The sequence below is a fragment of the Thamnophis sirtalis genome, unplaced genomic scaffold, assembly GCF_051295495.1.
Source record: "Thamnophis sirtalis isolate CommonGarterSnake01/CBP01778 unplaced genomic scaffold, rThaSir2_p1.2 scaffold_2, whole genome shotgun sequence".
NCBI lineage: Eukaryota > Metazoa > Chordata > Lepidosauria > Squamata > Natricidae > Thamnophis > Thamnophis sirtalis.
In genome coordinates this window covers 72,426-93,967 of record NW_028261382.1, presented here as the reverse complement: position 1 = coordinate 93,967, position 21,542 = coordinate 72,426, and the positions used below count along the sequence as shown (strand labels likewise).

Below are 21,542 nucleotides of genomic sequence, written 5' to 3'. Positions count from 1 at the left end.
CTCCCTTTCTCCTGGGGCAGGGAAGGCCCCGCGGGCTCTGGGCCAAGAGGTCACATCGCCCCAGGAAGGGCTTGGCCGGCAACTCATTGAGTCCAAGCTCAACTCATCTCACAAAATTGGGGGGGGTTGTCAAATGCCCACCATGAGTGGGGTTGACAAGCAACTATTGTATTTGTAGGCTTCCTGAACACAGGGGGGGGGGGTTGGGGCACATGTGGCCAGAGGAAACTAGAGCCAGACCACTGGCTTTGGAAAGCCTACAACTGGAATCTCAAAGAGAGGCTGGGCTGGGCTGACAGAAAGCAGCAAAACCTCCTCCTCCTCCACCACCACCACCACCACCACCAGTCAGAAAGTTTCCTTGTATTTTCTGACACAGATCTGGAGCAATAAATCCAGACAAGCTAATTGGAGCAAAATGCAGTCTTTGGATTTAGCTCTTGATCTCTTAGGGGAAAGAATCTGCCTTTGCTTATTTGTGGAAAGTAATTTATGTCCTGTCTTACCAAAAACATTCAGAGAACAATCTAGGTCACTGCAAAAATAGCTCCATTACTGTGGTTCTTTCCAACCAGTTATCATTAATTAGACCCCCGGTCTTCCAACAGCCACGTGTCTTCTTTAGCCCCAAGCATGGCTCTCAAGGTGAGGAGGTGGAATTTGCAAGGCTTGGGAAGGAGAAGTGCAAGCAAGAGACACCCTCTCATACACCCCCACACCCGCAACGGGACCCCAGGGATCCTCTGCTGCCTGGACCCGCAAAGGTTCTGTGTTCAAATGCTGGCCAGGAGATTAGCCTTGCGAAGTTCTGGGAGAATAAGAGTCCTTGTTGACAGACTGCTGTCGTGTCCCGGATTCCTCTGCCTCGGGGGCTCTCTATGCTGCCCCTCCCTCGTCCAAGGGCCAAGCTCCTAAATGGATTCACCCCTCAGAGGGCTGGTGCTGCCCCCTTCTCCCTCCCAGGATTAGCAGCGCTTTTGCACAATCAATTGTTCCTCCCAATTAATAATTGAAGAAGGAAAGGCTGCATCTCTACCACGTTTGGCTGAATAATGTAATCTAGGGGGAGCTGCAGCCAAAGGGGGAGGAGCCTCTCACTCTGCTAAGCACACCAGCCTTACGGCTTTCATTCAAGACTTGAACAGGAACCCAATTTATTTGCCAATTTCTGAGAAGACAGTTGGGGGGGGGGGGCTCAGCTCACTTTCTGAAAGAAGCAACCTCCTCATTTGAGACTCCCCCCCCCCAAGGCACCAAACAAAGAGCTGCTAAAATGAACCACCCCTCCTATTTTCTGCGAAGCCGTTTCCCACTCGACTGGTGAGGTCCCTGCAATCCCAATGGACGCTTGGGATTCTCCAGCTTGCGGACTGGAACCATTAGGATCTTCTGCTCCTTCCTTGTTGTGACCAGAGGGGCTTATTCTGGCTCCCAACCATTCAAAGCCCAGGATGCGCCCATCGGCTCAGGTTCAGGCTCCGTTTGGAGACTCCACTGGAAGCGACTCCAGGTCTTTTTATGAAAAGGAGCATTTCCTTCCCTCCAGCCTTGAGTATTTCAACTTTTAAACCCTTTCACTTCCTTGCCTGAGCAACCTGTTCACAGAAGACCAGTTATGCCTTGTATTCCTGGCATTAAATTTCAACATACCACATATTGGACTGAGCTGGATTTAATTTTGCTGCATGCAAAGGTGTGTTATCCTGAAATCTCAAGCTTCCCGTCCCTCTCCTTCTTCTTTAGCTCAACCTGCCCTGCATTTCCTCAAGACTTTCTCTGCCTCTCTTTCCTGCCCATCATCAGCTGCTCTGCCAGCCCTGGATTAAAAACAGATACGACCCTTCAGAAAGGGAGGGACACCGGTTAACAGGATATTTTACCAATTCATAGGGCATGGAAGTAACACCAGTTCACAGGCCCTGCAGCTGTTGACATTTAGTGCTTTATGATTACGACTCTGCCTGCAGCCTCTTTCCTATCTCCCATCTACCACTAAGCCGATTATGACTGAGGTGAGCGGCGGTGCAGCGCAAGACAGCACGAAGGCACAGGGAAGGCACTTGCAGGCCATGCTGGGCATAAATAGTTGCTATTCCACTGCAGCAAGACCTCCCTTTCGATTGAGGCTTGGGCCGTCCCCACTTGCCCAGCCCGGCCAATGGAACTGGGTGCACTGGGGCACGGAGCCTGTGGCTTTGAGGACGCCCTTCCCTCAGGCCATGAGAGACCTGCAGTCCTGGGGAGATTGCAGAGGAGCGCAGGGCCAGCTGAGGCCTTTCAGATCCCTTGTAGCTGGCCCTACTCCGCTTCCTCACTGGATTCCAGGATTCCTTTGGGCTGCCCCATTTCTGCCATTGCCTTGTTCCTCTCCGTTTTTTTCCTTCCTTCCTACAAAAGGCTACCATGGAGATCCTGGACCACTGAAGGCTGCACAGCATCTACCCAAAGACAGTTTCCATCCAGAACCCCAGAAGGCTGTGAGACAACAGCAAAATGTGTGTGCAGGTTCTGCTGACAGAAAATGGTCACCAGAGATGAAAGCAAATGGCAGGCTGGCAGTGGACACTGTAGGCCTGGCAGAAGAGGTGAAGCCCACTGGCGTCGAGGCAGATGCTGCAGAGCTGCTCCCTGGAAGGAAGCTGTTGCTGCAATCCCTCAGTGCAGAACATGAGGACGGACACACACACACACCCACACCCACACACACCAGGAGCTTCTTATTGGGAATTCTTGAAATGTCAAAGACCTTTAAGAAAGCATGGGAAACAAAAGAGAGTCTGACCATCTTGCCTGTTTGGATGGTCCTATGCCGTGGGAATGGAGAATATTTCCTTTCCACTTCAATTCCACTCCCGCCCACTGGTTTATCTCTGGAGGCCCCTGTACCCAATATCATCTTTCCATTATAGTTGGAGGAAGCGAAGAAGTGAGTTCTGGAGGGCCATCAATTGTCCTCCAGCTACAGTGAGAAGAACTCCAAGCTGCCCACAGAGATCTTCCTCTTTCCTTTTCACTGAGAGACTGGACTCTCATCAACCCCATCATTTGCAAAGATGTGGACAACTCAGATTCCTTCCAAAAGATGCTTCCACTTAAATGTCACCTCCTTTAAGATGTTAGGGTCTCCAGAGCATCAACATCCAAGGCATCAACACTACGTTGAAGTAGCAATTCCCAGGGTTTAAAAAGAGGTCCGCCCCACCATGAATGAAAAGGAGACCAATCAATAAATCGAGCACATCAAGGAGGGTTCTGATCCCATTTTCTTTCACTTTCCTTAGCTGGACGTGGAGCAGAAACGAACCAGCATCTTCACTAGGACGCTTCTCTTGCTGGTATCATTTGCCTTCTCCCCAACTGCATGAGCTGCCAGCCAATTGAACATCTGCCACGTGAAGTGAGAGCTTCAAACAGAGGGCAGACGCTCGTCTGTGAGAGATGCTCTTACGGCTCCCACACCGAGTTCAGGGTAAGCTGGGCTGCCTCTAAGATCCATCCCATCTCAAGGATTCCATGGGTTGCATTTCCAAACACATAGGCCATTAGATTAAAAAAAGGATGAAATCGGGATGAGAGACAGATCAAAGGTTAAAAAGCTAGATTGACAGAATATTTTTCTCAATACAATAGCCACATTTTCTTTCAAAGCAAACATGGGATTATTTGAAGGCCAAGCAGGATCAAACATACAATTTGCATAATGTAAAATAAATCCATACTTGTAATCAGAAAGCTGTAGATTCTAAATCCTTGGCCATTTGTTTTAATCTCTCATAGATCATAAAAACATTGAGAGATGTTACGGTTAAATGGCATCACCATTCCAAATTTAAAGTCCACAATAGTGGCAGAAATAATTATTTTAGAACCAGAGTCTTTTCTCCCACAGCAATCAAAACTGGTAGAAGAGCCCCTGTCATGTTTCAGCATGTCTCAAAAGGAATCCTTGCTGATTTACAGAGAATCTCGCTTTAAACCCTGAAAGCTGAAACCATCAACTTTCCCTCGGTCGAGAGACTGCCCCGAGGATCTGTTTCATCGTTTCTGTGCTCTCCTGCCAGCCTGGCAACAATCTTAGCCCAGGAGGGGAAGGAATCCCCGACCCACCATACTGTGGTGACAAGCACAGTCTAAACAACAGGTGGCATAAATCATCTCTCACAACTGCCAGGGCTCAGGCAAGCCATAAGCACACAACACTCTTCAGCTGGCAGCAGTCAGACAGTGAGGAGGTTGGGGGGGAAGACAGGCCAGTCCTGAGGCTGAGGAAAGGGGGCTCTGCGGCAGAGGGCAGAGAGGGAGAGGCAGCAAGGCAGAGGAACAGCTGGAGACTGTTTCCAGTGTGTGCATGTGCACAGCTGCCAGAAGACGAGAGCAACTAAGAAAGGAGAGTCGACTTCACAGTAAAAGCATGCCTTAGGGGTGATTGGCCCCTCCCAGAGGACATGAAAGAGGGAGGAATGGGGAGGGGGCTTCTGCTGTAAACAATAGGCTCATTAGGTCGCGTCTGTGTCAAGAGAGAAAAGTTCTGTTTGTAACTATACAGTCTTTGTGCCAAGTTTTGTCTTGCCCTGCATTTGGAACTAGTTATTTGGCAGCTCGCCAAAGGAGATAAGGTTCATATTTGATGAACAACCCTCTGAAAGACTGTTTGATAAGCCTTGCTGACTGAATGAAAGGAATTCACAGTCGTGTAAAAAAAGGGGCTTTTGCCAGGACCAAGGCTCCGCTTCTTGCTTGTTGAGGAAGTCTGGGTGAGAGAGGAGGAGGAGGAGTCAGAGGGCCGTTTTAGAAATCCTTCTCATCATCAGAAACAGTGGATGCCCAGGACAGCCACTGATGGAAGGCAAGCATCACGTGGGAGGAGGAACCAAGCTCCGGATGATGTGTGTACACAACATTGCTCAAAGCAGGTTCAGAGAGCTGGGATTTTCTTTCTTGAGCACCAGAGGACCCGTCTCTGTCATGCAGGCAGGCAGGCAGGCAGGCAGGCAGGCAGGCAGGCAGGCAGGCAGGCAGGCAGGAAGGAAGGAAGGAAGGAAGGAAGGAAGGAAGGAAGGAAGGAAGGAAGGAAGGAAGGAAGACATTCCATCACTCTGGGTTTGTGCTGCAGGCAGATAGGAACACCCAGGACGGTCATTCGAGTGCAGCACTGATTCCTCTCTGGATTCTTCAGCAACATTTCAGGGGGGGGGAACTATCCTGTCGCCCTGTCTCTGACTCCACAGTGAATAGGCCGAAGTTCTACTACATTTCCTGAGGGACTATAACGAGGTTTCAAATTCCTTCCGCAGAAATCATCGCTTGATCAGGGAACTCTCAACATCTTCCACTCATCTCAGCATGATCTGATGGATGTTTATACGGAACAAGCCAAGTTTTCCAATATTCACTGGAGCTTATTCTCAATTAAATTCTCAAAGATGATCTCACCCTTCCATTATTCAACCGTGTAGCTTCAGAACGAATGCCATGGCTCATTTGGCCCCTTTCCTTCCTTCCACGGCTGAGTCTGCCTGGCTCTCCAGCTAGGGAATCTGCATTCTGAGCACCCCCTTTGTTCGCCTGCACCTCCACCCTCCATGCTCAAAGTTTTAGCCGAATTATTTGGCTGCTTTTAATCTTTGTTTATGAATGGGTGCATGTATGTTAATTAAATCCACCAAATGCTGTCACTTTGTTTTTAAAGGCTGAAAACATGCTGCTACAGGGCTGGCATGGTGCACTGCCAATTTCTGCTGTAACACACACAGAGACAGACTTTTTTTTTCCAAAAAAAGAAACTGTTTATATGAAGTGGAGATGCAACATATGTTCCCTCAAAGCCTGGTTTCTCAGCTTTCCTGTTCCCCCAATTTCATGATTTGTGGGGGGGGGGGGGAGCTAAAAAAATTAGCTCAGAATGAATATATTGGTAGAAGGAGCAATTCATGGACTTCAAAAGCACAAACACTGTTTGTGTTATTCGAGATAATTAACACTTATTTGTCTATTTTAGAGTGAAGAGCCAGTGGGGTGGAAACTGTTATTGGTGCCAGATGGAAGCGCAGGGACAGCCACCCAGCCAGCCAAAATTCACCCAGCATCAGTAAAATACCACCGCCAGCTAAGACAGGGGCAGCCCTTCAGGGGATCGTGCCCTTGCTGTGAAGGGCACCTGCAGTGGGGGGGGGGGTCGTACTGGGTTATTGCCCCGGCTGATCTTGAGGCCACCTAGAACGACTGCAGGACAAACCCCCCCCCCTCTGCTTCCTAAGGCTTGTCAGACCATGGAGAAATAAGGCTGCAGGGGGTCTTCTCTAGGGGCAGCAGGGGGACACCCCACTATGCCCCCCCCCTCTGGAACTGAAAGCAAGACGGCCCGCAGCTTCACAAAGCCTTTCTGCAGAAACCACCCATGGTCTCTTCAGAGAGAGAGCAAGCCAAGGTACAGTCTACACACAACCACCCTGGATAACTGTACTATTCTGAGATTGCCCTTCTCCTTAAATTAAACTAATATTGTAGAGATGCTCAGTGGCTGGCAGAGCTATTAATGTTGCAGGTGATGCTGTGGCTATAGGTATCACAATTGCATTGTATGTCTAATAAAGAAGAAAAATAATCGGCATCAAATGAACTGCGTTTCTAGTCTACCAAAAGATGACTATTTCCTTGGCCAGAAAAATGAAAAGATGGAAGAGCAGAAGAATCTACCTTCCCATCCTCCAAAATTGGAACATGCACAGCTCCTTGATTATTCCATAATGCAAATGCACGGACTTTGAAGAATAAGAAACAATATTTTGGCTGTAACTCAGCTGAATGAGAAAGTCCGAGGCTTTTTCTACAGCCCAAGTGATAAATATGCAATTATGGTAGCAAAGAAGGTTGCAGAAACCCTTTAGTTTTAGTACTTACAAATAAAACTTTTCATCCCATGTTGGATTCAAGTTCCCGAAGATAGTCCTTGTTCTCCTTTTCGTTTTGCCAATTTGCACAGTAACATATGGATCACTGGAGCCGGTTTTGTCCTTTGCTTGCAAGCCTTGGGCACAAAGCACTGTGAGAACAAGACAGAGAAATAGTTGGATCCAACGGGCACATCAGGATTGGCCCTAACCTACGATGCTCCCACATGCAATGTTGGTCCCAAAGGTCCAAGACCTCCTGCCTGGTCAATATCCCTAGGGAACAGTTAGACAGAGACCATCCGAGGGAGTCCCTGGAGCAGCTGCCTGGTCAAAGAGACTAGCTGAAGGTCGGTGAGGGAAGGCAGAGGTCAAATCAAGAGAAGAGGTGAAGTACAGAGCTTAGTTTCGGCCCCAGGGCTACATGGTATTGGATCTGGGTACTTGAGAGACCGCCTGCTGCCAATTACCTCCCACAGACCCATTAGATCTCACAGGGTTGGCCTCCTCCGGGTGCCATCTACCAGCCAATGCCACCTGGCTATTACCCAGGGGAGGGCCTTCTCTGTGGCGGCTCCGGCCCTCTGGAATGAACTCCCCGCAGGGATTCGGACCCTCACCTCTCTCCAGGCCTTCCGAAAAGCCGTCAAAACCTGGCTTTGTCGGCAGGCCTGGGGGTGATGAGTTCCCTCCCCTCTCGACATGTATGGTTGTGCGACTGTTGCCTACTTTTATTATTTGTATTTTGTCTTTTATGTTCCCCCTTTTTTTCCCCTTTGAATTGTTCGCCGCCCTGAGTCCTCCCGGAGAAGGGCGGCATACAAATAATAAAAAACCAATTCCAATACCAATACCTCTCTGTCTCTCTGTCTCTCTCTCTCTCTGTCTCTCTGTCTCTCTCTCTCTCTCTCTCCCACCTAGAAGACAAACTGCACAGGCAGAGAGAGAGGCGGGGAGGGAGGAAGCCCCCATCCCCACCCCAAGGCACTGATAAGCCAGTTTGTTAAATCACTTGGTAGCTGCAGCAAAGGAGGAGGCTCTGAGTCCCATAAAATTTGAGAACTGCAGATTGCTTGGACTCCTTCTTCCTCTTCCTTTTGGTGTCTTCTGAGCCCAAGGGGGGCAGAGCTCCCGTCTTCTTACTGAAGGAAAGCAAGGAGATTCGATTGGGATCTCCACCAAGAGCTGGGAAGATCCGAACGGAGCCAGAGGAGACCAAAGGTTCCCAAAACTGCTCTTTTGACCTGGAGAGGCTTTATTTATTGTGGCCTCAGGTCTAGATCTGCATCAGCTGGATTTCTATGAGCACAGAAGGCATTTTGGCTTGGTTTCCTTTTACCCCTGGTGGAAACTGGAACGATCTCCCCGTTGAGATCCGGACCCTCACCGCCCTTTCAGCTTTCCGCAAAGCCACGAAGACCTGGTTGTTCCGGCAGGCCTGGGGCTGATGAATTTCCAGCCCCACTTTAATGTCACGACTGTTGTGTATTTTAATTTGTTTGTCGTTTTAATTTGTTTGTTTTTATTTTCCTATCTGTATCCCCTTCCCCCCTTGGTTGCTAGCCGCCCTGAGTCCCTGGGGAATAGGGCGGCATCCAAATGAAGTCAACTACAACTGCAACTGCCCGTGCAAGAAGAAATATGTCCTATATGCATCAAGCATGATAGAGATAAACGTGGGCCTGGCTATAAAAACAATTTAGAAAACTCAGAGAAGCAGATAAGTTTTAGGCTCAAAATGGACAATACAGCCTGAAACCAGCAAAGCAGATGCTGAAGTTGGGGAACCTCAGGTACAAGGAAAGGAATAGGTACCTCTCCACCCACCTCCCACCAGTCCTTCCAGCTGGGATGGATGATTACCCACAGAAAGCCTTCAGTTGGAAAACCCTCCTTTGCCCCTAAGGAAGGTGGGATAAGTGAAACCCACAGGATGTTCTCTGCCCCTCCTATCCCAGTGAACCTTTCAAATATCTCAGGAGGAAACGGCATCTTTTGCCCTGGAGCACAGATTCCAGATCCCATTTCTCCCATTTACAAGCCCCACTGAAAACTCTCCCATTGCAGAGACCAGAATTTATGCTAGCTGGTGCTCATGCTTATGCTTCTATAAATATAAATACTTGTCAGCTGCTTCTTCCATCATAATTCATGACAAAAACGCTCAGCCAGCAGCAAGCTGAGGCCACTGAAAGCCAGAGCTGCATCCCAGTCACACCTGTCTCTCTCTCCCTTCCTCTCAATGTCTAATATTAATGTTGCCTGTGTTATTTACGGCATCCAGGCAGCTACAGGATAGCTGCATTTTGAGAGCTCCTGGTAGGGCAGTGAGCTGATTGGATGCCTGCTCGGAGAAGTGTTGGCTCACCATGTGCCCCATTGCCCCAAGCTCCACTTGGACCTGGAAGACCAGGATCGCTTTAAACTGTTGAACGAACAGCCCTCCTGGAGCAGGAAGGGAGCCCGGAGCACAGCAGCTGAAAGAGGCTCCCCGGCCAAGGAGATGAGACCCGGCCGGGTAGGATTCTGGTTTTTCATTTTGCCAGCTGAAGGTCTGCTCTTGTCCGGGACAGAAAGCGCCGCTTCCTATCAAGATCATAGTTTCATCCAAGCGTATGAGCGAAGGCCCTGCAGCCTGAACAGCCTGTGATGCAACGACCTTGGCAGAGCGGGCACCAGGCGGCCAGATGAGAGGGAGCCCACAGCTGCACAAGGAGCCGAGCAAGAGGTTCCCAGGGGATTCTCTCTTTATGTTCCCAGGCTGCAAAGGTGACGCCAAGAGAATGGCACTTTCGGACTTGCAAAAGTCTGTCAATGTAGCTTTACAACAAAGTAGAATTCACTTCTTATCTGGCTGTGTTTCCTGCCTGGTCAGGCTGGGAGCCGACTTCTCTTTCAGCGTTCTGTTCCTTCTTACCAAGCCCTGGAGCTTGGCCGGAATAAGGGGCAGCTCAGCTCTAGGACTCATCTCCTCCCATGCCTACAAAATTCCCCCCATGAAAGGCTCCATGGCAATCAGCTGACTCTCTGCTTTGGGCAGAGCACCTTTTCCTCTGCTGGGTGCTTTGGTGCCACTACTGAAAAGGTGTCTCTGGTTGGGCAGCCGTTGCTTTGGGCCTCTGAGACGGATCCCTCCCAATGCCAGGATTCCATGGACCCAAAGAAGCCAAATGAGGCAGCTTTCCCTCCTCCCAGTTTGGGCTGTGAGAGCCTCCTGGGCCTTGCCCGTCTTCCTGCCAGATCCATCCATCCTACAACCAAAATCCATTGGACTCTACGGCAGCCACTGCCTATATTCGCCATGACTACAATAGAGCATGTCCACTTCCACAGCATTCTTTTGTGTAAACCTCTGGATACATTTCCTGCTGCAGATTCTTATATGCTTCATTAAGGATTTGCATAGTTTCACAACTGAGCAACAAAACAGGTTTGCATAAATAAGTAAAAAAATCCACCAGCTATTAACTTTCTGCCAATGTGGTTATGCAGAATGATCATAAGCGTAAGGTTAACGTGGTTTCTGCAGGAGAGACGTATCCCTCATACCTTACATTCGGTTGCAGACAACGGAGCATTTCTTCCCATAAAGTCAAATTACAGATAAAAAGATATTATGATGATAGGTGGAATATACAGGAAATGCCATAATGAAAAGAGAAGATATTTTGATTTAGCACAACTTTTCCTGCCAGTGGTGGTGATAGCAAATTTGAATTATGGGATGTCAGAATCAGATACCGACAGCAAGGGGAGATTCAGCCAAAGCCCCTGGCGTATTTCCATTCTCCCCTGTGAGTCTGCTCTGCATAAACAAATTTCTAAGCAGCCAATTGATTTATCTGATAGAAAGGTTGCCATTTCACCATGAATGCAGTACACGTGAGCTGGAAAGGTCCAAAGAGGACATCTGGCCCATCCCCTGGGCCAGGGGGGGAATCCATGAACCTCTGCCCAATGGGTGGGGGGGGGGACGAGGGTGCTTCCAGTCCAAGTAAGCCCCTCCAGGGAAGGGACTATCCATCTGCCCTGGGCAGGCTGATCCACTACTCAACCCCACCAGAGGACTCTTCCTAGGCTCAGCCCAGGACACAAGAGAGAAGCTCAGCTGGAGCCAATTCAACCTCCTCCTGGAATCCAGCAAAACAGCCTTTTCTCACAATGCAACACTCTTGTTTTCATTTACAGGCCACAAGTTAGGTTGCTGGACAAAAAGGACACAAAAAGAGAGAAAAGCCAGGAAACGTATCACACCTGTGATGGTTATTTTTGCTGACCACTTGGAGGTGCCATCCAGGACGCTCTGTCTGGCTGCCTTTGTGTGCTTTGAGAATTCTTCCTTTGAAACCTGGAACACCTCCCGGATCAGGTGAAAGACCTCCGGCCTGTTTTTCTCCCGAATTGTCATCTGCTCCTTCATGGCTGTAATGATGCTCTGGGTCTTATCTTCAGCCCCGTGCTTTGAGCTCTTCTCTGCTGCCCCTGAGGGAATACCACCACCATCATCATCACCACCACCACCATCATCATCATATTACATGCAATAATTCATTGATCCGGTCATTGGGAAGGGTTCCTGAGACCTCAGAAGCAGGTGGCCCATTCCCTCCTTGGATTGTAGCGGCCTGGTTCCTTGTTCACCAAATACAGCAAATATCCCCGTGAAATGCCGTTACTGCAGGCCAAGGAACCCCAAGAAAAACCCAAGTGGAAGAACTTTAAAGCCCCTCCTGTTTTGGCTTGGCCACACGTGGGGCAGGGGAGTACTGAGGCCTGACTTCACTGAGGCTCAGGGAGTCCATGACATCTACTGGGCTTTGACTTGATCTAACCAGATCCTGCAGGAAGCGATGGCCATAATCGGGGGGGGGGGGAGGGACACAATTAAAGGTGGAGGGTGCCTGACCCACCAAACCACAAAGGAGGTGACCCCTTTGCTGACTCTCTTGGGCTAACCCAGCTGGTGGGTCAATTGTTTCGTGAACCAAACAATCAACAAAGTGAGTAAATCCTGGAGCTGGTAGAGGCAGCGGTGAAGGGCCAGCGGCCCCCACAGTACCAGTTAACCCTAACAAAGGCTGCCTGTGGCCTCTTTTCCCACCCCAGAATGCCCACTAGAAAGGAAGAGGGCCCACCCAAGACTCACTCTGAAGGCAGTCGGCATTGAGGAGGTCTTGGCACTTCTCGTGGCATTTCACCCCACACTCGCTGCATCTCATTCCCTGCCGGGCAATGCCCCAGAGCAGCCCTTCGCACTCGTAGCAGTAGGTGGGGGCTGTGGCTGTCCACACTTCGAAGTAGTGCGGGGTGGTCAAGGACATGGGGTAGATGAGCGCCTGCAGAGTCTTTTTGAAAACGTGCAGTTTCTGTGGGAAGAACACCAGCGTCATAGGATGGTGCAAGGGGAAGGATGTGCCTCCCTCTCCGAAGGAAAGGAGAGAAAACAGCCGTTCTCAATCGGTTGTTACTGATTTAATTAATTTTCCCTGCCCTCGCCCATCTTTTGAGTGTGACTTCAGCCAGCTGTACATACATGTAAATGAAACCCCCACCACACACGTACACACACAATGTGTTGCGATGCTTTCTTCTTTATTGGCCAGGTATAATAGGACACACAAGGACTTTGTCCCCAGTGCATAAGCACACACTCTGATAGCAGAAAGGGGAATCTAGGACTCATTTCAGCCCAAAGTGGCTTCCACATTGCGGCAGGCAAGGAAGCACAGCACAGCACTGGTGTTGGGTTGATTTTCTACCTGTCCGTCCTTTGTGTGTGGGGGGGGGGGGGAGGTTCTTCAGTTCAAGGCCAGCTTCTTTTCACCCCTATACGGTAAGGCAGGTCTCCCACCCAAAGCCCAGCACTGGAGGTGGAGGTCTCGGAAAGAGGCTCCTTTCTTGCTCTTACCATCTCATTATTCAGGGATGTCCGGACAAGTGTGGCCAGTGAGACCCCCGGCTTTCGGGCAGCCAGTGTCTGTTAAAGGCAAAAGACACAGGGAGTAAAGAGGGGCAGGGAACAAAGGAAACAGCAGCCTAGAACAAAAGCAGGTGGCTGCTCTCAAAATCCTGTCCAAAGTTTGTTATGGTCCCTGAGCCCTGGATCACATAGAAGGTCCCGCCAGGAACCCTGGGCAAGAGTCCTCCTAAAGGCTGCCTCACGCCCCTCTCTTGACCACCTCAAAATCCCAGGAGAAGTCTAAAAACTGTTAAAGCCAAAGTGGAGTGGGAACCCTGTCGCTCCAATGAACCCAGGCAGAAGCGGTTGTTTTAGCCAACTTGAGCCTGGCAGCTTCCCCACCTAGATGCAATGCTTAGCCCAGGTGCAGCTAGCTGTCAGAACCAAAGGCCTCTCTGGCCTTTGCCTGGGATGGCATCTCCCTGGAGGACGGGTGCCCTGCTCAGCTGCTCCTCCCCTGAAGCAGCTTTTCAGCAACCAAGGTAACGGTTGGAAAGTACCAAAGAGGAGACCCTTCTAAACTTCCTGCCTCCATGAAACATAACCACTAACGCAGGAACAAAACTGCAAAGCAGCAGGAAACCCAGCATTTTTGAGAAACATTGACATTGAATCCTTTAAACGTTATTTTAGTACCTTTCACAGATACTAAGTCACTTCACATATTTATAAAATCTGTGATGTATAATTTGAATACTGGGCCTCCTAAGTATGATGAATACTCGAGTATGTTTAGTACAAAAGATTGAAAATATATTTTATTTGGACAACACAATAGATATAAATATATTAAATCAATTTCATTTAAAATGTTCAGGTTTTATTACAAATAGATAACAAGCTGCTGACAAAACGTATCAGGTAGCATTTGTTTTACTTTTATTATTGACAGAAAAGTTAATACCAAAAACAAATAAACAGTCTTGAGTGGGTCTTTTCCTCCACGCCATTAATTCAGATGGGATGGATTCCCAAAGGAAACACTTTGGGAACCATGTGAGGGAGGGAAAGGCAAGACCTAGAATGCCCTTGACTCTGACTGACAGCCGCTCTCTTGGAGGCTGCCCCCTAACACCCATTTCTGTTTGACATCTTCAACAACAGCCACATTACCCATGACACTAACAACAGGAGTGTTCACACCTCTCCTTTTCAGATTGCAATGCAGGGCCAGACTGTGAGAATAACCATCAATTTGATTGACGGCATTCAGGAATCTCAACACCCTGGAAGCTCTCTGTTGTAAAACAGTTCCTTCTCAGTGGCCAAATGAATAGCAGGTTCACCTCCCGTCTCTTAAACCTGGGATGACCAGTCTCTGAATTCTTCAGCATCAACCGCAGAAGACCAGTGACTCACTGTCAACCTGCCAGCTTTAATAAATTATTGTTGGGTTCTTAGCTGAGTTTTCTATCACACATGATTAACTCTACACATAATTATGAGGTGAAGTAAGAACAAATCACTGGCATGTCGTTATTTGATTTACTACATTATTGTAGCAATCTGGTTAATAAATTAATCCCACAAGCTTTTCTTTACAAATTCTTGGCAATTTAGCTGGTTTGTGGTGCTAACATAATGAATTCCCCTTGCTAACGATTAATTATGAATATTTCTGTTTGCTTGTCACTTTCCATTTTTCAGCCAAGGACCAGAGCCAAGACAGCAGAACACAAAGGTGTGGAAAGGACTCCAAAACATGACTGAAAACTCCAACAGAGGCTAGGAGGGTTGGGTGATGTGTACACATCAATGCACACTGGAAAGAAAATGAAGAAAAAACTTTCCCCCAGGGAGACAAATGTGACATGGCAGGCAGTGCTGAAACTCAGTGGGATAATGTCTGTGACTGGCACAGAGCACTGAAAGTCTCCAGTTTGTTCAAAAGGAACAGCAGAAAAGCAGAGAGCTTGCACCCCATGTAAAGAAAATGTACATTTGCACAGAATTACAGAATTCACGTTGGGCAAGAATAAAAGGAGAAAAAAGTGACATTATCGAGAGATCATCTGTACATCTCTCTGCCTCAGAAAATCGGATCAGTTTTTCATTAGGGGTACTTCAAATTATCTTGGCATCTGCTGGGAATTTTATTCTACCGAGAGTCAAGGATCCAACAAATCCTTATCTTCTGTCACTGGCAACTTAATTTATCAGAAGATGTTTCAATCTCTTAAGACTTAACTCATTACAACAGCTATGTTCGAGTCTCTGCAAAAACTCTGCAAAAAGCTATATACGTTTACATAGGATGCACCCCAACCTGATTACAAGCAGGCATATAAATGAAATAAATAAACTGTTTCCAAAGCCAACCATTTATGGGCTTGGATTATGATTAATAATAATCACCTCTCTGACGAGGGAAACGGTGGCGCCCACTCCTCCTCCTCCTCCTCCACCTTGAATATTGCACCAAGTTGACCCCACTTTGCTGCTGCTTATCTGGCCACTGCAAGGAGCTAACGGGAAAGTCGTGGGGCTTCGTGATTAATGGTCTGCCAAGGCTAGCGGTGGAGGAGAGCCCACTTTTGTCCAAGCACAGACAAAGGCCTGAGGCTGCCACCCTGGCCCATGGGGGGGGGGACTGAAATGCAAAGGCCGTCCCCCAAAGCTTCCGAAGGGTGTCTCAGCACATCTCCCCCTGCCTTTCTGCAAACGGCAGTGCCCAGGAGGGATGGTAGAAGGTTGGCAGTCTGGGCCCAAGCAGGAGGGCTTCCTGCCCCAGGGAGCTACACAGGGCACCTCTGGGTCCTTCTGGCTGTTAAGAGTCTGCGGAGGGGAGGAAAGGCAAGCTGGCCAGCAAGCACTACCACCCCAGCTGCCTGCTCTGGCCTGGCCAGGTTTCACACACCCCCCCCCCAAGTACCATTAGTGGGAAACCGGCAACTCGAGTTCTGGGTTTCTACCGAGTCTTCAGTCTCAGGGAAAGTCCAGAGTGGTATTCAGCCAGTTCTGAATGGTTCTGGAGAACCGGTAGCTGAAATTTTGAGTCGTTCGGAGAACCGGCAAATAGGCTGGCCCCGCCCCCACTGCCTCCCAACCTTCCCGCTGAGGAGCTTCTTTTGTGGCCCTGAACAGGAGAAGGGAGCTGGAAAGCAGGTTAGTGGGGTTTCGGAGGGAATGGGGATTGTGCAGTATCCTTTCCCTGCCACGCGCACAGGTGCTAAAATCATACCCCCAGAACCGGTAGTAAAAACATTTGAATCCCATCACTGGGAAAGTCAGCTGATCTTCCAAGAACGTCTTGCATAGGCACAAGTTGCTCAGAATTGAAAGCCATTTATCTTTTACTTTACTAATGAATAATAAATATATTTCTCCTCATAACACACCCATCTCCATCCGTCAGAAAACCTAACCATAAAATGGTTCTCTATCATGGCAAGGAGTAAATATAGCAAGATGGCCCGGAAAACGGGGAAAGATGCCGTTGTCTCTAGCAGCAGTAACTTCATGGGAAGCTTGCTAATCTTAAGCAAAACGTTTGGAGTCCACCAGCAGCCCACTCTGCTGAGGGGAATTCTGTTGTCCCCCCCCCCTTGCAAAATTAAATTTTCCTAACCCTGTCTGCTGTCCCCCTTCCCCCCCCCCCATGTTTGGAAAACCTTGAAAGGATCAGGCGGAAAATCCCCTGCAATTTCTGGGGAAAACCAGTCCAATAAGCTCTTCAGTCGGTTCATCCAACCTGACTCCAGCAAGCAAGGCTGATACCAGCAAGAAGTGCGTGTTTGTCAATTGGGACTGGCTGTTTATTTTTTCGCAGTCCCGAGTCACAGGTCTTATTCTGTCACCCTGAGCATTAATCAGACCCCCCCCCACCCCCTTTAATAGCATCCACAGTCCTGTTGAGCAGCTCACCAGTCATTCCTTCAAATGATCCTGCCCCTAAAACAGATCCCCACAGGGATCCCAGGGTCACTCTTGTGTCCGCCTTAGCTGCAGCTAACTCAGCCCTCCCTGGTCCAGCAGCAGGCCAGGGGCTCCACCTGGACCCCTGCAAGGATGAAGGCTGATCTCTGAGATGCACCTGCAACCAGCCAGCTTCTGGGTGGGCCTAAGCTGTTTTTAGGGCTGAGACAAATCGTTTTTAAGGCAGATTTTAACATCTTAAACTCAATTTGGCCTCAAAGCATTATTGCGGAAAACGTCTAATTTACAAGGAACAACTGCTGTGGGATAGAACCTTCTGAGAAATGCCATACAGGAATGCCTCAAGCAATAAAACCACTTACCATTGCCTGGAAAATCCAGCATTGATGAGAAAGAATTAGGAAAAGCATTAATAGTCAGATGTTGTAAGGACAATGACATGCAATGATTAACATTTCTACATCCATCAAGGCTGCAGAGATACCACTGCTAAACCCTGCCTTATTTTCACACCTTGGAAACATTCAAATGGGTAACTAAACTGATCCACAATGTATAAGAAATCTCTTAGATACCTCATATTTTTCCCTGTGAGCACTACTTAAATTCACTGAACATAATGTTTTAGGCTAAAATAGTCTCTAACGGAAAAAGATGGATAATATTTTTTTTAAAAAATTGGGAAATATTGATCAAGATGGTAAAATCCATTTTTTTCCAAACAAAATGAAATAAATCACAAGTAGGCCTTGACTGACATCCATTTTTTAAATGATAGACCAAAATTCACAATGACTCCACAAAAGTCTCTTACAAGTTACATTTGCACTTATGACTGTCACAAACTGTCGCAAACTGATTACAATTTGGATGCTTGAGTTTACGCTCAGTTGCCACATTCTGCAGTCACATGATCACAATTTGCAATATTTTTGCCGCTTTCTGGCAAAAAAACACCATTAGGGGAGCTGAATCTGCTTCATGAATGCAGCTTAATGACTACTGCATGAATGGTCATACAATCAGGTTCTTGTACTGACTTATGACCATAATGACTTATGACCCTACCCTACCCTAACCCATTCTCGTCTCCATGTGCTCTCTAGGTAAGGGCTACCTGTACCTCTGCAGCCACCTGTCAGAACCAACCACAAAGCCCAGAGGCCTCTGCGGGCCTTTAACTAAACATGCAAGAATGACCAATTCCGTTCCCTAGGGATGCCTCGCTTGTCATCTGCCAGTCCCGGCCTGGCTAGTATGGCAGCTCTGGCCACTGGCTCTTCCCAAGGAGTCGACGGGACAGAGCTGAGGCCGAGACCTGCTGGCCCTGCCGCTAGAAGCAGGCTCCCTCTTCCCAGAGCCCAGCTCCTCTCCCTGGTTGGTGAGCAGAGAACAGCCGCGCTTAGTGGTTGAAGCAGGCAGACTGGGCATTACACAGAGCATGACTGCATTAGTGCTGACAGTAACTCACCACATCTCGGATGACAGGGAATGTGTTCTTCCGTCGCAGGTCTGGCATGCTATCGATCCCGTATAGAGCACTCCCAGGACTGAAAAGGTGAGAAAGTGGGGTGGATGCATGGAACATACCAAGATGGCGCATGGCTCAAATGGGAGAAAACCACATCAGTGTTAAAAGTCATAAACTCCTACAGTCCCCTGAGACCTTTTGGGAAACCTTTAAAAAACCCCAGAACTTTGGGAATAAGAGTACCCTGGCTTTTGAGCTCCAAAGGCCCACAGGGACAGTTCATACACTGCCATTGGTTTTATGCTTCTTCCAAAGTGGTTCTGCCAATGAGCTATTCAGCCTCTTCCATAGTCATTTTCCCAGGAAAACTCTGGGGTGCTTTCTCTTGCACCCAATTAGAGGCTGAAGGAGATACATTGCTGTAGATTTGACATTGCTCTGCACAGTGTAATGAAAAATAATGATGATGATAAATAAATAAATAAATAAATAATTGTAAGATACATCAAGAAATTGCAACTTCCTGCAATAACACCAGCGGAACTGCAAAAAACTGCACTACTCGGAACATTGTACATCTTAAGAAGCTACTAGGTTGATACCTCGGACTCTGGCAGCAACTGTATCAATCATTAGCACCAGTCAATGTATTTGCGATGTGTTTTTGAATGTTCCATTGACTGAGTTTCATACTTAATGAATTAAATAAATATAGTAGCAGCAGTAGCAGTAGTAGTAGTAGTAGTAGCAGCAGCACTTAGAACAGCTTCCACCCTGCCACAATATCTGTAACACCATCAAACATCCAGGCTTGCCCATCCCTGGTAATCCTTGGTAAGGACTCACTAGGTAGACAAAAATGCCAAACCCAGTCTGAACATCTGGCTGAATGTGATGATTAATAATATTATCAACATCTGACTATCCCAAGTACTTGGGAAGGACTCGATAATGCCAAATCCCATATAAACAACCGGCTGATTTCGTGATGAGGAATAATAATAAAAACCTCTATAAACAGAAAAGAAATGACCGGCACACAGAGATCAGAGAGGAGTAACGAAATGACCAGACACACACACACACACACACACACACACACACACACACACACACACACACACACACACAGTGCATATCACAAAACTCTTCCAGAATGTCGAAAACAATGGAGGACCTCAAAGCTGATCAAGGCAGAATTCGACTGATTGGAAACCTAGTGGGCTATTCAGAGAACAGCCTGAATAGAAAGGGGAAAGTTTTGTTCAGCAGGACCAGCAGGCAACGGATCTCTTCTGGCACTTAAGTTGGAGATATCGTGGTAAAGAAAAACTGGAAATGGAGTCTAGTTAACTGGTGGCAACTCTGACAACATTCCAGGCAACTGGATATGCATAGCTGGAGCAAGGAGATTCAGAGGAAGGGTCAGATCCCCAGCGGCTGCATGTAGGACAAACTTTTAGGGAGACAAAGTAGTCCTTGCAAAACAAGGCAATTCACTGGCTTTGCCTCCCCATGCCTCCAGTCTGGGTTTGTCCTGAGCTTCCTCTCAAATCCCCTCAACTTTAACCAAGTCTCTCCTAAGTCACCTGAGCATCCTCTCTGCCACATCATTTCTCCTCCCGCCTTGTTGAGATGCACGTAGGCTGGGGCTGCCATTGGTGTTACCTCCAAAGAACATTGGCGTCTTCCAATGCAGGTTTTTTTTTCAGACAGGGATCTGCAGGTACTTACCCAGAAAAACCTTGGATGGCAAGTTTGGAAGCTTCCAAGGAGCGTCCACTGACAGTAGGAGGAGCCTTGAAAGAAAAGAAGGGACAGCTCAGCCTCTGGGCAAGTGCTGGCAGGGAGCAAGCAGAGAGGGGCCATATACAGAACAACACCGAGGACGGAAACACAAATGCGAAGCAGGGCCAGCTCCACCACGCCAAAGCTAAGATCCGTCTTGTTTGAAAAGACAACAGAGGAACATTCAGCCTTGAGGAGGAAATCTGGCTTGTGCACCCCTCCCCTGCAGGCGGCTCCCCTTTAACCCTGGAGTACAAGCGGCAGTTGGTCAGTGGGTGCGCTGGTCCCAGGGTGCAAAACAGGAAACCTGGGTTTGGCAAAAGCAGATCCCTAAGCTGGCACAACTTATGAGTCAGAAAACCACAACAGTGAGGACTCGGTCTGCATGTCAATGGGAGGCATCTGGACACATCAACGGAGAAAGAGGAAGACAGAAGCATGGAAAGCTGGGGGGAGGGGGCATGCGCATCTCACAACTCAAATTAAAAGACCAAACAGGTCGACTGAGCCACAACCACACGCCCACAAAAGACAGCACCCTTTAAGGAAAGATGCAAATTTGGAACCTTTTCATCCACAGAACTGCTATCTGAAAAAGAATTGGGAAGAGGGGAATAAAAATTAGACACAAAGTCTCCAAGAAATGCGCATAGTGAATATTGCAATCCTACCTAGAGCCTGGCCAGGAGGCTCCTCATACGCAGATGCTAAACCAGGTTGGGACCTGCTTTCCCACTTCCTTCTGCCTGGTAGGGGGAGGTTACAGCTGGCACCTGAAGAGCTAGCGTATTAGGCCTCTTCCTAAGGCATTCAACGGTGTTCAGAGAGTCAACCGACAGCCACTTTGTAAGAGGGCACGGGGGGGGGGGAGGGTGGCCCTTTATTTCAAGCTGAAATAAAAAGAGTCCCTCTCCTGCCTCCCAGGCCAAGAAGGAATTACTGGAAGGGAAACATAAAATAAAAATAAAAAATGCTTGATCTCTGTAACTAGCAGTAAAAGCAGCAAGTCTTCGGCATGACTCTGCCTTGACATCATACAGTCTAACGAAGGACAGTAATTAATACAGGAGCCTTTCTTTTCTTGTAAATCAGAAACAAGTATTGTGTCTTTTTCTTGGCCAGAAAAACAAATCTACTCAATTTTGATCGCTCAATTAAACAGAGGAAGGCAGAATGAAATGAGGCAGAACGTAATAATTTCCCCTGTGAACGCGGTGGATCCTTCAGCAAACGTCTTGTTATGAATGCTGCTGCATTGACCAAATCTTTTGCAGCCATAGGAATTAAAACCTCCTGTATCCAGACATCTAGGGAGCTATAAATTATTTTAACCAAGGGTGTATCCCAAAAAGGCACAGAGCAGCAACCAGGAAGACTTCTGTGAAAAGAGCTAGTAGCTTGGAACTAGTGACAGGGCCAAGACGCCCCCCACCCCGGGGGATGGTGCTGAAGTCAGCTGCTCTCTTCCCAGCGTGTTTGTCCTCGCCAGCCAGCTCTCCACATAGCCCTTGTCTTACACATTTGGGGCCAGGAAACATTTCCTGTCTACCTTGTAAAT

The 21,542-nt window shown here is 48.1% G+C and overlaps 1 protein-coding gene across 1 annotated transcript in view; it reads right to left on the bottom strand.

Annotated features, from left to right (window-relative positions):
* Nucleotides 1-21,542, bottom strand: part of UNC13C (unc-13 homolog C) — a 55,362-nt gene that overhangs the window by 23,222 nt on the left and 10,598 nt on the right. Inside the window, exons 3-9 of the mRNA XM_087703885.1 lie at nucleotides 20,551-20,573; nucleotides 19,931-19,995; nucleotides 18,197-18,275; nucleotides 12,799-12,867; nucleotides 12,037-12,256; nucleotides 11,145-11,372; nucleotides 6,901-7,042 (exon numbers count right to left, since the gene is read on the bottom strand). Of these exons, the coding sequence (XP_087560011.1) occupies nucleotides 6,901-7,042; nucleotides 11,145-11,372; nucleotides 12,037-12,256; nucleotides 12,799-12,867; nucleotides 18,197-18,275; nucleotides 19,931-19,995; nucleotides 20,551-20,573 (826 nt within the window). The remainder of the gene's footprint in view (nucleotides 1-6,900; nucleotides 7,043-11,144; nucleotides 11,373-12,036; nucleotides 12,257-12,798; nucleotides 12,868-18,196; nucleotides 18,276-19,930; nucleotides 19,996-20,550; nucleotides 20,574-21,542) is intronic.